Source organism: Glycine soja, chromosome 16 (assembly GCF_004193775.1).
Source record: "Glycine soja cultivar W05 chromosome 16, ASM419377v2, whole genome shotgun sequence".
NCBI classification, from domain to species: Eukaryota; Viridiplantae; Streptophyta; class Magnoliopsida; order Fabales; family Fabaceae; genus Glycine; species Glycine soja.
Genome location: NC_041017.1, coordinates 32,288,448 through 32,310,765, shown reverse-complemented (window position 1 = coordinate 32,310,765; position 22,318 = coordinate 32,288,448). Strand labels below are relative to the sequence as shown.

Here is a 22,318-nt window from a genome sequence, read left to right as displayed (position 1 = left end):
ACTATTTAATATACTTTTGTAATATAGTAGATCGAAAATAGAATTTTAATAATTTCAGTTTTAATAAAATTCTTTTAGTAGATACAATGATAATGTGAATAGTTAAATTATTTTATAAGTTGTACATACATTTAGAAATACAATTGAATATTTTCAAATAAAACGTACAATATCATAAGTTTGATTTTCATTCCATTGTCCTCTAAAGACTTTTAATTCTTCAAATAAAGTTTCACCATCAAAACATAAAAATTATCATGCTTTAGTTAAGCTTAATTTTTGTTGTTTTCTTTTAATTATTTTCCTAACTTATCCCTCTTTACATTTTACAATCCAATTAAACAAAAATAGTTTGTGCCCACATTAGAAGAAACCTTGTATAACCAAAAGTCATACACATGAAGATCTTTTTTCTCTATCTTTTGCTACGATACATATGAGATATTTCATACTGCAGTTAGAAATGCAGCGTGCAGAACAGATAGTTTGCATCTCACATTCAATTTAACCATAAATACAATTATTGCGTGCGCTTTGCTTTAGATTTTAACAGGGGTGTCGGTTTACCATTAACAATTAATATTATTAGTCAATGGAAGAGTCAATATTCAAAAACTTGGCTAGCTATTTAGCACAGCACTTTATTAAAATATCAGAAAAGACATTGTCCAATTGAATGAATTTGTGGTCACAATTGATTTTAATTATTGTTGGTGCTATTATTGTAGGGGTTAAGGACCTACCATGTGTTCCACGAGTTAAAATCGAATGCAAAGCAAGCGCAACTCTATCTATGGTTAAATTGGAGATGAGACTGAGGAATGAGGATCCTAAAATGCTTGCATAGTTACAGCTCTCTCACTACACTAATATACTTGTTTGGTTAGTATTCAAAATCCTGCTTGAAAATAAAAAAATTAACCACAACTTTCTTTTCAAAATGATTAATTTGCTATAAATTAAATAAATACCGAAATCATTTCAAAATTTTACTTCCTTCTTTTCATTATAATTACCGTGCAATAGAGAAAAATTATTTGAAAATAATTATTATTTTAATTTTTTAATGTAACATTAAAGGTTAGTTTGTTTAAACTTATTTATTAAAAAAGTGTTTATTTTGATTAAATAAGTATTTTTGTTTTTTTTAATGTATTTGTCTAAATTGTTTATGCTTGAAAAACACCTATATAAAAAGTGTTTTTTAAAGTTATCTTTTTATGAAGGTTTAATTACTTGCATATAGTTTTCAAACTTATTATTTTTAGTCTTTATAATTAATAATTGAATTTTTTAAGCTCCAAAATTTTACATTTTAATTCTTAAAAAGTCTTTATCGTTAAAATTCTTTAACTAATAGAATTAAAAAAATCTAACGATCGAAACTTTTTGAGAATTAAAATATAAACTTCAAAAACTAATAAATTTATTTATTAAATTTTAAGGACTAAAAAATTTATTTATTAACTATAAGATTATAAGAAATAAGTTTAAAAACTATAAATAAAGCTGTAATTAAACCTTTTATAAATTTAAACAAATTCAACCTAAGGAAAAATAATTGCTTTCCTTAGCCTTTATCACTTGACTTGTTATTTTCTATTTTGTAAAAGGATTGAAGTATCCTTGTACATTTTATCTAATACATTTCTGTTTTTATTTTATTTTTTGCCTAAAAAGAAAAAGGCATGGTACGTCATTGTGTTGGTTTATATCTATAGCAATGGTTAATTACAACCCAATGTGACAGTTGGAATAGTACAGTTTCATTAGTTGGGGTAATCCATGAGGGACAATGTCATTTATTAATACATAATAAATGAATATCGGTCATACATGGTGTTGGTTTATGTCTATAAAGCAGGAAGCCTTATTCAAGCAAAATGAGATGAATATGCTGAAGCAGTAGCTGAATTGCTGAAGTGAGGATCTGTGCTTCTTGCTGAAGATTAATCCTCAACAATTTGACCATCGATCAGGTTCCCTTCTCCTCCTTTTTGCCCTAGTCAGTTATTATCTTTTCTTATTCCTATATCCACACAAGAATATTTGACGATTTTTTTCTGTAACTTCATCAGGTAGCTTTACAGTCCTGACTCTTGTTTTAATAAAAGTAACACAAGGTAACAAAAATCAGACTAGGAAGTATTTTAGTTTCCTGAACAAAATGAAGCAAAACAATAAATCTTGTTCCAAGACTGGGGATAAATCATTTGAAAGTAAAAGAGAAGCAGACACTTCAAAATAAAAATGATTGTAACCCGCGCGATACATGTGTTTGGTTTAAGTTAGGTTGAAAAAACACACATTTTTATACACGTCTTGAGAAAAATAAGAATCTGAAACTTTTGATTCAAGGTTATTTATTTGAAGACCTTTCAACATAAAACTAAACACACATTTTATTATAGACATGTATTTCAGTCTCAATCTTTTCGACAACTACATGAAGTTTATATTTTTCTTTATTTAAATTTATATCCCTAAAATATCACATTAATTATATAAATAAAATCATTTTTATATTTACAATAGTTAAAATTATTTTTTTGAAAATTTGATTGATTTATCATTTTATTTTTTAATTTAAATGTTATATTAGTTTTATCAGTTTTTCACTACTAAATAATAGTGTTTTAACGCAACCATTTCTGTAGAGTTAAAACTAAAAAATATTTGTCACTTTCTTTATGTTTTCTGATTTTTTCAAATTTCGCGTATCAGAAATTTCGTAGAGAGAAGAATTGTCCTTATTCTTGTTGTTGTTAAGCAGGCTCTGCCTTGTTTTTTCGTGAATCAATATTCTCAGTTTTTATTGATTCAGAGCTCTTAATTCCAAAAAACCAAGAAAGAAAAGGGAAGCCTTTGATTCACTGTCCATTCTCTCTTAAATAAAGCTGGCCCTCAAATTTTCTATTTGCCAATAGAAATGTTGACCTACTTCCATACCACATATATCATATCTTTTTAATGTATTTTTCAATTATTTTTATAAGATAGATTTTATCTTATAAAAATAATTGAAATTGAAATGGATTTTTTCTTAGTTTTATAAAAATAGATGTTAAGAAAATATGATGGCATAATTATAAATAATATAAGTTTATTAACATTTAATTTTTAAAAATTTATGTTGTCTTTCTATATTAACATAAATTTTTATAAAAAACCAACGATGTTTGAACAATTCTTATCATCGTTTTTTAAAAAACTGATAATGTTGTAAAGATGTTAAATCGATTTTTATTATAAAAACATATTATTTGAACAATTCTTAAATTCGATTTTCATTGATGTTGTCGGGAATATGTTAACATTTACTTTTATAAAAATGAATGTTGTTTGAATCATTCTTTTATATGTTTTAATTTAAATATTATATTAATTTTATATATTTTATTTTTCTAAAAATTGATGATTTTATTATTTTATATGTTTTAATTTAAATATTATTTTAATTTTATCAGTTTTTAATTTCCCTAACTGTGGTATACTCTAATAACCTTAAACTCGGGATCTCATCAGAAATTTGTTGTCATTTCCAACAACAATATCAGCTCTTTATACGTGTGGCTTCTAAAAAATAAACTAAAATTAAAAAATTGGTATATTTATGTGGATGATGAATATCAAGAGTTTAATGTCATGTGGTTACATTTTGTTAAATAGTTCACTTATATCAAAGCATGGAAAATATCCCATATGCGTGTTAGAAGCTATGAATTCACCTCTTTATGGTAAGAAAGTATTCAAATGAAAATCAGTAAGTCAAAGTTTGAGGAAACAAATAGTATTACACCCTTACACGTTTATATATATATATATATATATATATATATATATATATATATATATATATATATATATATTCTAAGTTGAAAGTCTCATTAATTAGATAAATTAAATCATCTATTATATTTACAATATTGATATAAATATTAATTTTAGAAAATTTTATTGATATATATATTGATATTCTATTATTTTGCCTTAACTGTGAGATTAATAACCTTAAATTTGGGATCCGACCAGAAATTTGGAACCAATTCCAACAACAATAACATATCATTTTGGAAATGGCCCAAACCGAACCAATCCTCAAGTGTTTGTGTGTTATGCGATTTTTATGTTGCTGTGTGGTTGTGTGCTGCTGGCCTAGTGGCCCAATATCATACGACACCTTTCATGGAACAAAATGACACTCACTAAAGACTAAAGACTAAAGACTCTATGGAAAATATGAGTTAGTAACCTTCAACCCCAACCCCAATCCTCTCTAGGAAAAAAACTCCTTTTAATTCATTTATTGGAATTTTCATATTATATTACACCCGATGTCTCTGTCACATTTTATTTGAGTCCTTTGAATTTGCCTCTTCTTGGTTCCATAACTGGGGAAATTTAAACGAAATTTGTTAACATTATACTTATCTAACTTCATGTTTGTTATCGATGTCTATGAATCTCATAGCTACAGACTTTTATCCAAATGGAAGGACAAATAAGTGATTCATTAAGTAAACAACAATGTTTGAAGACAAAATTAACCAACGAGCTTCAAAATGTCCAACCTCCAGAAATGTATGCATTCGATATGCAATGCATTTATAGAGTACCACCAGTCATTCGTGAAACTAATCCCAAAGCTTACACACCTCAAATTGTTTCAATTGGCCCTTTACACAAAGCACGTGATGCTGGAAAGGAAGACATCATTTTTGAGTCAATGGAAGAGCTTAAAGTGAAGTATCTCAAGGCATTTCTAAATCGAACCCAAATACCTATGGGAACCTTTGTTGTCACACTTCAAGCGTTGGAAGACAAAATTCGAAGTTGTTATGCAGTGCGTATTAAATATAACAGCGATGATTTCTTAAAGATGATTCTCATTGATGGTTGCTTCATAATTGAGCTTTTTTTGAGACTCTATAGATACAACTATTGGCGGGGAAAGGACCCTGTGTTGCTAAAAGACTGGATGCGAATGCAAATTAAGAGCGACTTGATACTACTAGAAAATCAGCTTCCTTTCTTTGTTCTTAAACAACTTTACAACCTCGCTGGTATGAATCAGGAATTTCCCTCCTTTCTTCATATTTCTTTCAACTGCTTGAAGCGTGTGGGATGTGGAACATGGTGCCCAACAGAGTCCCCAAAGCACTTCACCGATCTTATGAGAACTAGTATAATATCATCATCAAAATTTGTTCTTAGAAAAGAAGAAGAATGCAAAGTAATAAAACATGTATACAGTGCAGGCCAACTGCGGGAGGCAGGTCTTAAATTCAAGGTCAGTCCAAATGAAAATGAATGCTTACTTGACTTGACCTATTCTAGTGACGGTGTGTTGACAATGCCAATCTTGAATATAGCTGACGATTCAGAAGTGTTCTTCAGGAATATAGTGGCATTTGAGGAATGTCACCTTTCAGATGATACAAACATCATTACTCAATACCGAAAGATTCTAGATTTTCTTATCAACACTGAAAAAGATGTGAATGTACTAGTTGATAAGAAAATTATTGTCAATTGGATGGGTGATGCTAATGCAGTGGCTACAATGGTTAACAGTCTGGGCTCAAATATTGGGATGCCACGTTTCAATCCAGTGTATTTCTCTCTCTGCAATAGCTTAAATGATTTCTATGAAAGTCCTTGCAACAAGTACAAGGCTATCTTCAAACACGATTACTTCAACACTCCTTGGAAAATAGCATCTACAGTTGCTGCAATTGTGCTTCTTTTGCTCACATTGATTCAGACTATATGTTCAATAAACTCACTGTTTTAATTAAGGTAAGAAATCATGATATATATATATATATATATATATCAATACTTAACTATTGTGAGGGAACGAGCCGAGTCACAACTGATAAATAATAAGTTTTGTTATGCGCAGGTAGCTGAGGATTTGGGCCGTTAACAGGGAAGTGGAAGTCAATTGGGGGAAGGAAACTTCTGTAATGTGATTTAGTACCTTGTTGCTTTTCTTTCATCAAATAATTAAAATTCTACTATCCTTCTTAACATTAATTATTTGTTGCAATATAACTTTTATTTACTCTCTATATTGATCTGTATTAATTTTGTATACGCTTTATATATATAGCTACTTATTATTATTGTTATTGTGTATTCGATTTCATTTCCTAAAAATTATTTTATTTATTAATGGATACATATTATATATTATTTATATTATAGGTTAAATTAATTTTTTTTTCTCTTTTTTTTATTTGATTTCATGTTCTAATTTTTAAGATTAGTTTGATTTAGTCTTTTTTTTGTTGAATTTGATCCTTTGATTTTTAAAATCAATGCAAGTGGTTGTGTAATGCAAATTTTGTCCAACCATCTAAATGTATATTTTTTAGCCATTTAAAATCACCACTAAATTAGATGATTAAATTGAATTCATGATCAGTAAGAGAACAAAATTAAACCTAAAAATATATTATTGGACCAACAAACTAATTTAGCCATGATTATATTGTTATTGAAAATCTGAAATAAATCACTTTAGTTAAAAAAATTAGATGTTGAATTTTTTAGATTTTTAAGCTTAAAATAATTTTTATAATTAAAATTAAAATGTAGAGTATTTCTTAAATTTTATTTTGGTTAAAAAGTCTACGGTTCTACATTTGCAGTCAATTAAGGATATTTTAATCATTTTACACAAGAATTTTAATTAATTCCCAAAATTCTTAAATTATATTTTATTATTCTGATTACTATTTTAATCTTAGAATTGTATTTTTCTCAAACTTTTAATTACTTCTATTAATTTTCCCTAATAATAACTACTTTTAAGTGTATTTTGAATATTTTAACAATTGTTTCACTTTGTTTCAAATAAATTATTAAAAATTATAAGTGAATATACTCAATATTCTTAATTGTGTCTCTCGTAATTTAAGTTTTCCAGTACATTGATGATTAGAAATAATGAAAAAAAAAATTTAATAAAAATAAGATGAGAATCAAAGTGTTACAATTAAGAGCATAAATGAGTCAAAATATTCGTAAACTTCTCAAGTTCGACTAATGAATAATTTGTTTATATATATATACACACACGTAAGTCTCACCATATCATATTACATGTTTAATAACCTATTTTTATTAAATACTAAATTAATTAAGTTAAATAATTTAATAATTTCTTTTTTAAATTAAGAAAATTAAGTCATAAGTGAATTGAATAAGCTAAGACAAGCCGAATTTAAGCTTTACTTTTTTAAATAAGACAAGTCAAGCGTAAACTTTAGTTTCTTTTTTTTTTAAACAAAGCAAATCCTAACTTTTAATTAAACTCATTTAAATAAATAAATCACGTTTGAACCACTTATTTTTTTCACAAGTCAAACCTAATAATTTTTTTGTGTTCCTAGTTACCATTACAAAACAATACCCTCACATATACCAAATCCAAATGGCTAGAAACCCAAATGCCTAGAAACCCAAGATTAACATAACACTAATATTTTTAACAGAAAACAAAAAAAAATATTAAAATAGAAGTTTCAAAAAATATAAATAACCAAAATAAAAATTTTAAAATTTAATGTATCAAAATAAAACTTTTAAAAACATAAAGGACTAGAATAAAAATTTTAAAACTAAACCTATCAATATAAAAAAAATTCTAAAAAATAATGAACCAAAAATGATAATTCCCTATAAATTAACATCTAAAATTTTTAACCAAACAATTACCTAGAGCTATAAACTACAATCAAGAACAAAAAAAGGCGAACTAAAAATTTCCTTAATTAGTTGTCTACATATATGGTACAAATATTGGATTCATTTCAGCAATGTAATAAAATAATTACCTAAATATGTTTTTTTTTCTTGTAAATATGACACTTTTTTAGTCCTATCTTTTGATTTTGATCCATACAATATTCTTCTTCACTTGTTTTAGTCCCTGTCGTGACAATACATAATAAAAACAGAAACTGCTATATTTTTTAGGCACGTAAAGGCATGAACCAAAACAATTAAATTATAATACTATTTTTACTGCAGAAAAAAAAAAGTCTTATCTAATGCAAAAACGAGAGCCATTTAAGAATTTCCAGATTTTCAAACGTTAACCCCTTTCTTCATAGATTTGACTTGCAGCAAAGTGAGTAAGGAATTCTCTATCAATTCCTTCACGATGGAATTACTTTTGATATACCATTTACTTTCACCATGTCAAGCTAGGAAAAATTAAGGAAATAATGGAAGAACTACCAAATAGTTCACAAAGTCGTGCGAGTTTTAGGATATGCTTACATTTGGACACAAGGATGGGATCTTTTTTGCTACTCGCTTTTATTAACAACAATTGATTATATGTAGTTTGAGAAATTGATGCGCTATTTGCCTCAAATAATGATGATTATATGTAGTTTCGGCTTTTCTTAGTATGTGGAGTAAAGATTCAAATGAGAAAATTCTTATGTTTCACTTATTTAAGTAAAGAGGGGTCAGATTAAAGAGAGATTCATTTGAGAGGAGAAAATAGGTAAGAGAAAAAGGAGAGGAAAAATCATTGTGATTTTTTGAATACCCGCTGAATAGCGTTTTTCATATTACAACTATGGATTCCTTTACCGTTGGATTGGATTGATTTTTGGACAGCATGTTTTACACGCATGATACTTCAAATTGTTAGGTTGGATAAGGAAAAAGATATCTATAGATAGAGATAAGTGTTTCGCATTATTTGTTATATATTTTGGGTTTTTTTTGTTTCTATTATATTAATTGGAGGTTTGGTTTGATTTGAGTCTGTAGCATGTTTTGAGGTTTTCTTATATCTTCATTGATTAAAATAGAATTATTTCTTAGTCTGGACGACCCGTGGGATTTTACCTTTGCATTGAAAGATTTTGTACATTAAACAAATTGTGTCTCTGCTCTTTTTTTTTTCTTCTTCTTAATTTCTATTTTGCTTTCTATATTTCATTGGCGCTTCTCAAGATTCTTATAAGTTTAAGAGAATTTATTTCTGTTATTTATTAATCTATTATAGAGTTTGTTATTGTGTTTTCATATTTCCCATCAATAAAATAAATACTAGTGCATTCTATTTTTAATACTCAGTCATTGAAATCTATAAAAAAAAAAATCATTAATTTTGGTCTTTATCAAGATTTAAAAGTGAAATCCACCAAAATTTAATAATTTTTAATAAATTTCAATGAAATCGATTAGAGAATGTTAGAAAGTAAGTATTACAGCTGACATTCCTCTTGAAATAATTAATAGTTTAATTTGACACGTATAGAAGGCAACACGCAATCTTGCTTCCTTGTCTTCAAATTTTCAGGAAATGTACTGGTTTGATGAAATGCCTCGTGGCGTGAACTCTATTATTGCTAAAGATGTAAATGATTCCTTTTCTTTGATGGAATGAAATCCAGTACTTTGACGTCAAATAAATAAAAAGGACATGTGCATTGATTAGTTAGAAAATATTACTGAACAAATAACAGATTGAAATGGGTAAGTATCAAACTCACCCTTTTTTAAACTATGCTTATGCTATTACCGAAGATGGGGAGAGTTGTAAATTTGATTGGGAATGAAAGTTAATTGGTTAATTTGTTCAAAAGAAAGAGTGAAAAAAGATAAATTTGATACGAATGAAAAAAGAGCGAGCATCAGAACTTGAGAAGAGGTGCAGAACACGCAAAGAATAGAGGGTAGAAGGAGCAAGAATATTAATAACAATTAACAATGAAAAAAATAGACATGCACGTAAAAGGGAAGCAAAGAGGCAGAGAAATGATAAGAAGGAACAGAAAACTCATTAAAATAAAGAAGCATTAAGAGTCCTTGAAAGAGGCACAGAAGAGATTGTTGTACTCTGCTTCTGAAGTTCTAATTGAGTGAGTTTTCTTTGACCCCGTGACTTCACACTGAATATGTGTATTTCTACACTGGTATTAGTTTGATTGACTGTGCTTTGTTTCAATTCATGTTCTGAAGTTCGGTTTACTTGGAATTCACCTATATGCGTGTTAGAAGTTATGAAATTCACCTTTTTATGAAAAGAGAGTATTCAAATGAAAATAAATGTGAGAAAATCATACATAGAGGAACTAAATAATCTTAAAATAATTCTACATTATTATCTAATTATAAATTATTAATTTTTTTTTTCATGCACACATAAAGATCATGTTATTTTAAATATTTTTTTGTGTATAATAGTTAAATTGTTATTTTAACTTATCATTTTATTCATACTAACCAAATTATCATCACTAGGCTCAGCTAGCGGTTCCTTTAGTGTGTGTGTATATATATATATATATATATATATATATATATATATATATATATATATATATATATATATATATATATATATATAAAAACAAAAGAGCCCAAAAAAATAAAATCAAGGCACGCGAAATGTGACCAAAATTTAGGGGAACTAAAATAAATAAAAAACATTATTAGAGACAAAAAAATTAAATATTTATTTAATTATAATTTTTATTTTTTTCAATGCATATTGATTTTTCACGCAATTTCCAAGCTGATAATTTGGTATAACTTTCTTCAACGTGGTGACTTTACAATTTAAACTCTTGACTTCGTATTTAGGTGTTGATTTTTACTGCAGTTATTTCTTGTGTCTCATTGTATTAAAGCTAACTTTATAAGTTCTAAAGAAACAAAAAAAACTTTTTAATATTATTTCCGCTATTATTTTTCTTTTCTATGACATGTATAAATTATAAAAGCACATATTTTGAACGCAATTATTATTTTTTGACATATATAATTATTTACTCCTAAAAGAATGTAAAAATAATTAGAGAATTGGGTATAGACAAGGACATAACTCACAAGATAATAGTAGTAGTAATTCATATTATTTTGAAACATATAAAAAGCATATATATATAAATTGAGTGTATAAAAAACAAAAAAAAAAAAGCAATTACATGTTTTATAATTAATGGAAATGAAAATGTAAAGACTGATAAAATAACTGAAAAGTTAAACTTATTGGACAATATTTCGGCAGTTAATATTCTAATTTTGGAACATTGGTCGACATTTTATTCTTTAAAAAATTATTCTAATATACATTTATTTTGTATGTTTTACATAATTGTGGTATACCCTTATAACTTAACAAAATCTATTACCTTCATTTAAAGCCTTTGTAATGTTTGAGTCCTTTTTATTGTCTCTTAGGGAAATTTTATTGCTCTCTTAAAAAAACTAGGGAAACTGTAACGAAATTTATCAATATTATCCTTGGTCCAATTTCATGTTCGTTATCAATTAATGTCGATCTATTAATCTCGAAGCTACAGAATTTTAACCAAATGGAAGGACAATCAAGAGATACAATGAATGAACAACAATGTTTGGAGACAAAATTAACCAACATGCTTCAAAATGTGAAACCTCCAGAAAGGTATGAACTCGATATGCAATGCATTTATAGAGTACCACCAGACATTCGTGAAACTAATCCCAAAGCCTACACACCTCAAATTGTTTCAATTGGCCCTTTTCACAAAGCACGTTACGCTGGAAAGGAAGACAGCATTTTTGAGTCAATGGAAGAGCTTAAAGTGAATTATCTCAAGGCATTTCTAAATCGAACTCAAGTACCTGTGGGAACCTTTGTTGACACACTTCAAAAGTTGGAAGACGAAATTCGAAGTTGTTATGCAGTGCATATTAAATATAACAGCGATGATTTCTTAAAGATGATTCTAATTGATGCTTGCTTCATAATTGAGCTTTTTTTGAGATATCATACATATGAAGATTGGCAGGGAAAGGACCCTGTGTTGCTAAAAGACTGGATGCTAATGCAAATTAGGAGTGACTTGAGACTACTAGAAAATCAGCTTCCATTCTTTGTTCTTGAACAACTTTACAACCTCGCTGGTATGAATCAGGAATTTCCCTCCTTTCTTCATATTTCTTTCAACTGCTTGAAGTATGTAGGATATGGAACATCATCGTGTCCAACAGAGTCCCCAAAGCACTTCACCGATCTTATGAGAACTAGTATAATATCGTCATCAAAATTTGTTCTTAGAGAAGAAGAAGAATGCAAAGGAATAAAACATGTATACAGTGCAAGCCAACTACGGGAGGCAGGTCTTAAGTTCAAGGTCAGTCCAAATGAAAATGAATGCATACTTGACATCACCTATTCCGATGAGGGTGTGTTGACAATGCCAATCTTGAATATAGGTGACGATTCAGAAATGTTCTTCAGGAATATAGTGGCATTTGAGGAATGTCACCTTTCAGATGATACAAACATCATTACTCAATACCTAGTGATTCTACATTTTCTTATCAACACTGAAAAAGATGTGAATGTACTAGTTGATAACAAAATTATTGTCAATTGGATGGGTGATGCTAATAAAGTGGCTACAATGGTTAACAATCTGGACTCAAATCTTGCAATGCCAGACTTCAATTCACACTACTACTCTCTCTGCAATAGCTTAAATGAATTCTATGAAAATCCTCGCAACAAGTACAAGGCTAGGTTCAGACTCTTCATAAACGAGTACTTCGACGCTCCTTGGACAATAGCATCTACAGTTGCTGCAGTTGTGCTTCTTTTGCTCACAGTGATTCAGACTATATGTTCAATAATCTCACTGTTTTAATTAAGGTAAGAAATGATCTATATATATATACACACACACTTAACTATTGTGAGCGAACGAGCCGAGTCACAACTGATAAATAATAAGTTATTAGCAAACAATACCAGTGTGTGTGCAACTCGACCAAATTTTCAGTCTATGGAGCAAGAAAATAACAAAAAAGGAGCTTCTATGATGCTAATGGATTCAGGTAAAGGTTCCAATTTCCTTCTAAAAGGCTTTATTCCTCCTTCAGGACCAAGCCATTTCCACAATCTCCATTAATTTTGGGAGACCCTTCAATAATAAAAGCCCCTGAAAAATCTATGGGAGTTGTGTGCTATGCCACTCTATCTAGCCCGGAACTTGGATTAATGATATAGTCATTTTGCTTGTGTTAATGTAAAGTAATCAATAATTCAAACCAAGGGGAACTTAGGAATAAATAAATCAAGCAAAATATATTGTCTTCCTTCGTTCTTGTACGTTTTGAATGCTTGTAAAAAAAAAAAAAACTTGTACATTTTGAATCAATTAATATATCTTACCGTGTTTGGTTGGGCACAACGGGTTCAAAGGCATCCTTATGTATGTATGTATATTGTTTTACTATATGTTATTGCTATAGTAATTGTAATCTTACAATTTCACGCACAATTCAAATATTACAATTCAATATGATTCAGTTATTTATTCGTATTATAACTTCACATCTCACAATATATGAATGAATCTATGCAGCAATTTCATATCTTCAATACGAATCATACAATTCAATGATTCATTAATTTTTTTCTTTCTCTTTCTACTTTCACCATTTCTCATGGAAAAACTGATAAGATATATAAGCTTAAATTTTAGCATGAAAAAAAAAATTAAAGAAATACTTCTGAACTTATTTTCACTACTTTATTTGTCATTTACTCATTGAACACATATGTTCTATATAGTTATTCAATTGCTTCATTTTCTTTCTTATAAAATAAAGGCTTCATAAAACTCATATAACTAATAATTTTCTTCTGCAATACTTCTGTTTAAGTTATTTTATTTATTTATTTGTATATTTTTTTGCATTGACCATTGATATTTGAAGTAATTATTCATTAGCTCAACAATTCACAATTCAAATCCTAATTTGATAACCTTGAAAAACTTAAATATATATTGTATGAAGATTAATTAAGATCATAGATACTTAACAGTCTTATACTACCTAATAAATTGTACTATAGTTTTTATGGCAAGGTGTGTGAGTTACTTTAGTTTTTTTTTTTTTTTTGTCCTTCTCACCCTGCATATGCTTTTGGTATTGGCACTGGTGCATGCATCGGTGGATTGGCGTGGTTCTACGTAAGCACCCTCTCCTATTCAATTCAACTTGTATCTAATAGTTATTGATCATCCAACCTTTACTGTGTGACTCATCTATGCATGACTCTATATAAACACCACCAATGACACCTAGCATGCTGATCCAACACAACTTCAATGTCATTCAAATTGTTTCTCATCATGTAGAAACTTATCATTTTAATACCTCAATAAATTTAGTTAAAATTTTTCAATTTAATTTTTGTTGATTAAATTTTACATCAACGGCAAATTTGAAGCAAAATATGCTCTGGATGGTATTATTTGTTCAATTTTATCTTTCACATCATGCTTGAATTATTACGTACTAAGTTAAACTAAAATCAAACAATTTGAAGTGGTATTAACATGGAGTTTTCACTCTGCTCCCAGCAAGAATATATATTTTTCTCACGAAGTATTCGTCATCAAACTAACATAGCTTAGCTTGATTTCTTTATGGTAAGTAGAATAGATTTGCAAGTTAAAGGGAAGCATATTAATAATCAGATTATAATCCATTTGATAAATAAACAAAGTAACTATATATTCCAAAATCAGTATAATCTAAATATCTTAGATAATTTGACTCATTCTGTCCTCTAAATTTGATTCTACCATCTAAATATGTGTTTTGTAACGTTACTAAGGGATTTTAAAATACTATATAAAGTAAGGTTTCTTAATTTCATTTGATCAATTTAACCAGCACCATCAAATTAAAATAATTTAAAAAATTAGAGAATTAAATTGAATAAAAAAAATTAAAAAAGCATATCAAACCTAAAAAATAAAATAGAGATCCAACAAACTAATTTAACCAATATTATATGGTTATTAAAATATGAAATAAATCACTTTAGTTAAAAAAATATTTGGTACATAATTTTAATTATTGGGAATTTTTAAATTTATTTTAATTTAAAAATAAAAATATTAATAAATAAATAAATGACGTTGAATAAGAAAAAAGGAGAAATGATCGATCTCAAACATGTAAGATTGCTGTTCCTTTATATGTGAATAGGATGATGAAGAAACACGTAAAAAATAAATTCTTAAAAATGAGTTAAGTCTTTAACTTCTAACAAACACATGAATATATATTCTAATCTCCATATGATTTATGTCATCATTAACATATCATGTCAACATATTTTTTGTTAAAAATAGACAACACACTAATAGTAGAGTAAAATTGGTAAATTATAAAAATTTGAGAAACCAAATGTGTAATACAAAATTTTAAGGGATCTAAATTATACAATCATGTTAATAGAGTTTTTTCTTTCAAGAGTGAATATGTAAAAAAAACAAAAATAATATAATTGATTAATTAAATACTTGTATTTTATTTAATAAAAATGTACTAAATATATGAGTAAATAACTAAAACGTTAAAATTATTGGACAACATTTACAATAGTTAATATTCTCGTTTGGAACATTGATCAATATTTTTTTTATATATTTTGTTTCTATGTCAATATTACATTTATTTTGTATTTCTTATCCAAATTGCGTTATACCTTATAATTTTAAAAAAATTATTAATTACATCTCATGACATATGTCTGTCATATTATATTTGAATGCATGCGACAGCTGCAATTAATTATAGCTATACTAAGAGCCAATTGTTCGACAATTGAATCATACATTAATCCAGCCGGAAAGAACATACAATAATATTATCATTGACTAAATATATTAACAAAGAGCAAGTAATCACAGCTTTCGAATTCTACCCATACATGATGGTGTTGACTTTGAAGAACTACTGGAAGCATTATTCCGGAAAAATGAGATCAATCAGACATGGTGAATTGCTGAAGATTAATCTTATATATTCCTCTACAATTTGAGCATCAGTTCCTTTTCCTCCTTTTTGCTCTATTTAGTTAAATAGTCATTATATTTTTCATTTCAATTCATACATACATATATATATATATATATATATATGGTCAGACATGTATCTTCTTGTAGCATTAACGATAATTTTGAAGTGTCTCTCCTTCTAATTTTTTTTTTATTTTGATAAAATATATTTTCAATTTTTATATTTTCGGTAAAATTTGATTATAATCTTATACTTTTATATTGATCATTTTAATCATCAAACTTTGAAAAACATGTGTGTTAATTAAGTCTCCCTTTAATGGTTTCTATCCAATTTTGGTGATGTATCTTTAAATGAATTATCCCCAATTTTGGAATTATATTTTCTTGTTTGCTTCATTTTGTTCAAGGAACCAATTAAGATAATTTCTATTGGGTGCATGCTTTTTTTTTTTTAATCCAATTGTTACTTTTATTAAAAACAAGGATCAGGACTACAAAGCTACCTTGAGTGGTAGAAGAAAGACTTGAAACATCTTCAATCATTCTTCTTTGAACCGGAATCAATAAAGATAAATAAAATCATTTCTTTATTTGAATTTAATTAACCCAAAAGTTAAAGGTCACACTAATTAGATAAACAAAATATCATATATTTACAATAATGTTTTTTTAAAATTGATAGATAAATTATTATTAATTTATTTTAATGTCAATTATTAATTTTATTTGTTGTAACCTAACTGTCATACTCTATTTTTATATATTTTTCATTTATTTTAATGTCAATTATTTATTTTTCAGTGGAGTAAAAAAAATAATTTATAAATTTTATTAAAAAAAATTATTAAACAGTTTTATATATTCCTCAACAATTTGAGCATCAGGGTCCTTCTCCTCCTTTTTGCTCTATTTAGTTAAATAGTTACTATATTTTTCATTTCGATCCATACAAGAATATATATATATATATATTGTCAGACATGTATTATCTTGTAGCCGTAACGATAATTTTGAAGTGTCTCCTTCTGATTTTCTTTTCTTTCTTTTGATAAAATATATTTTCAGTTCTTATATTTTCGGTAAAATTTGATTATAATCTTATACATTTATATTGATCATTTTAATCCTCAAACTTTAAAAAAACATGTGTATTAAGTCTCCCTTGAATACAAATGGTGGATTCTATCCAAATTTGGTGATGTATCTTCAAATGAGTTATCCCCAATTTTGGAATTATATTTTCTTGTTTGCTTCATTTTATTCAAGGAACCAAGATAATTTCTATCGTGTGCATGCTTTTGTTTGATTTTTTTTATCCAATTGTTACTTTTATTAAAACAAGGATCAGGACTACAAAGCTACCTTGAGTGGTAGAACAAAGGCTTGAAACATCTTCAATTATTCTTATTTGAACAGGAATCAATAAAGATAAAAAAAATAATTTGTTTATTTGAATTTAATTAATCCAAAAGTTGAAAGTCAAACTGATTAGATAAACAAAATAACTTATATTTACAATAATGTTTTTTTTAAGATTGATAGATAAATTATTTTCAATTTATTTTAATGTAAATTATTAATTTTATTTGTTGTAACCTAATTGCAATACTCTATTTTTATATATTTTCATTTATTTTAATGTCAATTATTTATTTTTCAGTGGAGTAAAAAAAATTATAAATTTTATGAAAAAATATCAAACACTTAAATAAAATATATAGTGTCATGATAAAAAAAATTAAAAACCAAACTTTTAAAAATTGAAATTATCATGATGGGGTCAAAAATCTCTAATAACCTTTTATATCCATTTTAAAAAAAACAGTTTGATAAGGATAACACCATTTTTTATGGGGAAAAAATAAAAATAACTGAATATATTCAAATAAAAATAACTAGAACAATTATATTAGCAGTCCTTGAGATTTGTTCAAATTACAAACAATTTTTTTTTTAAAATGATTACAATAGTCTTACTTATTTACAGAGGTTGTGAGTATAACATATAAAGAAGAATTAGTGCTATGTTTTTCAAATATTAAGGAACTTAATATAATATATAAGAGATGTTAGCATAATTTTTTAAAATATTAAATATTAAGGAGTTAGCGTAGAAGTAAGAAAATGAGTGATGTCATATATCTTTGGAAAGAACTGTCACGTACCTTTGTAGTTGATCCACCATGGTTTGAAACATTTGTCGACATTTTTTTTAGTTAATTCTTTTCTATACTAATATTACAATTATTCTTTATGCTTTATCTTAACTGCGGTATACCCTATGATTTTAATAAGTGATTTTAAAATACTATATAAATTAAATAAGGTTTCCTAATTCCATTTGATCAATTTAGACAGCACCATCAAATTAAAATAATTTTAAAAATTAGATGAATATAGATTCTCATCTCCATATAATTTATGTCATCATTAACATATCATGGCAACATATATGAGTAATATAATTGAGTAATTAATGACTTGTATTTTATTTAATAAAAATGTACTAAATATATGAGTAAATAACTAAAACGTTAAAATTATTGGACAATATTTACAATAGTTAATATTCTCGTTTGGAACATTGATCAATACTTTTTTATTTTGTTTCTATGTCAATATTACATTTATTTTGTATCTCTTATCCAAATTGCATTATACCCTATAATTTTAAAAAAAAATTATTAATTACATTTCATGACATATTTGAATGCATGTGACAGCTGCAATTAATTATAGCTATACTAAGAGCCAATTGTTCGACAATTGACTAAATACATTAACAAAGAGCAAGTAATCACAGCTTTCGAATTCTGTTCATTTCATACATGATGGTGTTGACTTTGAAGAACGCCTGCAAGGAATATTACTATATAAAGCTGGAGGCATTCCGGCAAAATGAGATCAATCAGAACTGAATATTAATCTTATATATTCCTCAACAATTTCAGCATCAGGTTCCTTCTCCTCCTTTTTGCTTTATTTAGTCCAGACATGTATTGTAGCATTAACGATAATTTTGAAGTGTCTCTCCTTCCGATTTTATTTTTTTATTTTTATGAAATATATTTTCAATTCTTATATTTTCGGTAAAATTTGATTATAAATTCATTACTACACAAACATGAATCTAAGTCGGTTCTTCAAACCATTTTATAATGGTTTTTAACCGTCTTAAATGAAGGTGTCATAAAATAGTGCATCATTTATTACGACGGTTATCCACATGTCTTATAAAATAAGATATATTAAGATGATTATATAAACAACTGTTTTAGAATGTGTTCTATAGATGACACCTTAGAAGACCGATTGTCTTAATAAATTCATTTTTTTATAACGGTTGTATCTATAATCATCTTAGAATAAAAATTACATCATTAACTTTCTATGACGGTTACTAACTGTCTGTGAATATAACTTATAACTGTGACTTCTACAACGGATACTATTATAACCGTCTTATAAAATTACCATCACGTCATATACTAAATCGATTCTTTAGAACCGTCATAAATTATGCGTCATAAAAACAATATTTTGTAATAGTGACTTATACATTTATATTTCATTTTAATCCTCCAATCTTTAAAAAACATGTGTATTAAGTCTCCCTTTAATACAAATGGTGGACTCTATCCAATTTTGGTGATGTATCTTCAAATGAATTATCCCCAATTTCGGAATTATATTTTCTTGTTTGCTTCCTTTTGTTCAAAGAACCAATATAATTTCTATCATGTGCATGCTTTTGTTTGATTTTTTTTAAATCCAATTGTTACCATTATCAAAACAATAATTAACTAAGAAGCTACCTTGAGTGGTAAAAGAAACAGACTTGAAACATCTTCAATTATTTTTGTTTGAACCGGAATCAATAAAGATAAATAAAATCATTTCTTTATTTGAATTTAATTAATCCAAAAGTTGAAAGTCACACTAATTAATTAGATAAAAAAAATCTTATATTTACAATAATGTTTTTTTAAAAAACAAATTGGCAGATAAATTATTTTTAATTTATTTTAATGTCAATTATTTATTTTTCAGTGGAGTAAAAAAATTATAAATTTTATAAAAAAAAATATTACACACTTTTATAAAATATATAATGTCATGATTAAAAAAATTAAAAGCCAAACTTTTAAAAATTACAATGATCATGATGGGGCAAAAATCTCTAATAACCATTTATATCCATTTTTTAAAACAAGAGTTTGATGAGGATAACACCATTTTTTATGGGGGAAGATAAAAATTACTGAATATATTCAAATAAAAAGAACTGGAACAATTATATTAACACTCCTTGAGATTTCTTAAATTACAAACAATATCTTTTATAATGATTACAATAGTCGCTTATTTATAGAGGATGTCAGTATAATATATAAAGAAGAATTAGTGTAATGTTTTTCAAATATTAAGGAAGTCAGTATAATATATAAAAGATGTTAGCATAATATTTTTAAATATTAAATATTAAGGGGTTAGTGTAGAAATAAGAAAATGAGTGATGTAATATATCTTTGGAGAGAATAGTCCCGTACCTTTGTAGGTTGATCCACCATTGTTTGAAACATTTGTCGACATTTTTTTTAGTTAATTCTTTGCTATACTAATATTACAATTATTCTTTATGCTTTATCTTAACTGCACTGTAACCTATAATTTTTAAAATCTATTAATTACATCCAACATTTCTGTCATATTCTGTCTGAGTCCTTTTTTATTAGTATATCTTTGCCTCTTGGTTCCATAACTAGGGAAATTTAAACAAATTTATTAATATTATACTTGATCTAACTTCATGTTGGTTATCAATGTCTACCAATCTCATAGCTACAGAATTTTATCCAAATGGAAGGACAAACAAGTGATTCATTAAGTAAACAACAATGTTTGGAGACAACATTAACCAACGAGCTTCAAAATGTGGAACCTCCAGAAATGTATGGATTCGATATGCAATGCATTTATAGAGTACCACCAGCCATTCGTGAAAATAATCCCAAAGCCTACACACCTCAAATGGTTTCAATTGACCCTTTTCACAAAGCACGTGACGCTGGAAAGGAAGACAGCATTTTTGAGTCAATGGAAGATCTTAAAGTGAAGTATCTCAAGGCATTTCTAAATCGAACCCAAGTACCTGTGGGAACCTTTGTTGACACACTTCAAAACTTGGAAGACGAAATTCGAAGGTGTTATGCAGTGCATATTAAATATAACAGCGATGATTTCTTAAAGATGATTCTAATTGATGCTTGCTTCATAATCGAGCATTTTTTGAGATGTCATACATATGGAGATTGGCAGGGAAAGGACCCTGTGTTGCTAAAAGACTGGATGCAAATGCAAATTTGGAGGGACTTGATACTACTAGAAAATCAGCTTCCTTTCTTTGTTCTTGAACAACTTTACAACATCGCTGGTATGAATCAGGAATTTCCCACCTTTCTTCAGATTTCTTTCAACTGTTTGAAGCATGTGGGATATGGAACAACATCGTGTCCAACAGAGTCCCCAAAGCACTTCACCGATCTTATGAGAACTAGTATAATATCGTCATCAAAATTTGTTCTTAGAGAACAAAAAGAATGCAAAGGTATAAAACATGTATACAGTGCAAGCCAACTACGGGAGGCAGGTCTTAAATTCAAGGTCAGTCCAAATGAAAATGAATGCTTACTTGACATGACCTATTCCGATGAGGGTGTGTTGACAATGCCAATCTTGAATATAACTGACAATTCAGAAGTGTTCTTCAGGAATATATTGACATTTGAGGAATGTCACCTTTCATATGATACAAACAGCATTACTCAATACCTAGTGATTCTAAACTTTCTTATCAACACTGAAAAAGATGTGAATGTACTAGTTGATAACAAAATTATTGTCAATTGGATGGGTGATGCTAACAAAGTGGCTACAATGGTTAACAATCTGGACTCAAATCTTGCTGTGCCACGTTTTAATTCACACTACTACTCTCTCTGCGATAGCTTAAATGGTTTCTATGAAAACCCTCGCAACAAGTACAAGGCTATTTTCATACACGAGTACTTCAACACTCCTTGGAAAATAGCATCTACAGTTGCTGCAATTGTGCTTCTTTTGCTCACATTGATTCAGACTATATGTTCAATAATCTCACTGTTTTAATTAAGGTAAGAAATGATCATATATATCAATACTTAACTATTGTGAAGGAAATAATATGTTTTGTTATATGCAGGTAGCTGAGGATTTGGGCGTTAAGAGGGAAGTCAATTGGGGGAAGGAAACTTCTGTAATGTGATTTAGTACCTTGTTGCTTTTCTTTCATCAAATAATTAAAATTCTACTATCGTTCTTAACATTAATTACTTTGTTGCAATATAACTTTCATTTACTCTCTATATTGATCTGTATTAATTTTGTATACGCTTTATATTTATGGCTTCTTATTATTGTTGTTATTGTGTGTA

General features: G+C 27.4%; 2 protein-coding genes across 6 annotated transcripts; both read left to right on the top strand.

Annotated features, from left to right (window-relative positions):
• The first annotated feature begins 1,817 nt into the window (after positions 1-1,817).
• LOC114389147 (UPF0481 protein At3g47200-like) lies at positions 1,818-22,281 on the top strand. Of its 5 annotated transcripts, none has more exons than XM_028349764.1 (3): positions 1,818-1,979; positions 4,478-5,799; positions 5,906-6,128. In XM_028349764.1, the coding sequence occupies exon 2, from the start codon at positions 4,490-4,492 to the stop codon at positions 5,792-5,794; it is 1,305 nt and encodes a 434-aa protein (XP_028205565.1). In that variant the 5' UTR covers positions 1,818-1,979; positions 4,478-4,489; the 3' UTR covers positions 5,795-5,799; positions 5,906-6,128. The 5 variants fall into 5 exon arrangements, with proteins under 5 accessions (XP_028205565.1, XP_028205564.1, XP_028205562.1 ...); XM_028349763.1 differs by having other exon boundaries at positions 4,472-5,799; XM_028349761.1 differs by lacking the exons at positions 4,478-5,799; positions 5,906-6,128 and adding exons at positions 20,688-22,018; positions 22,087-22,281 and having other exon boundaries at positions 1,826-1,979.
• On the top strand, positions 11,345-12,670 carry LOC114389146 (UPF0481 protein At3g47200-like). The gene has a single exon (XM_028349759.1). It carries the CDS (start codon positions 11,352-11,354, stop codon positions 12,666-12,668), a length of 1,317 nt encoding a protein of 438 aa, XP_028205560.1. The 5' UTR covers positions 11,345-11,351; the 3' UTR covers positions 12,669-12,670.
• Positions 22,282-22,318: the final 37 nt, after the last annotated feature.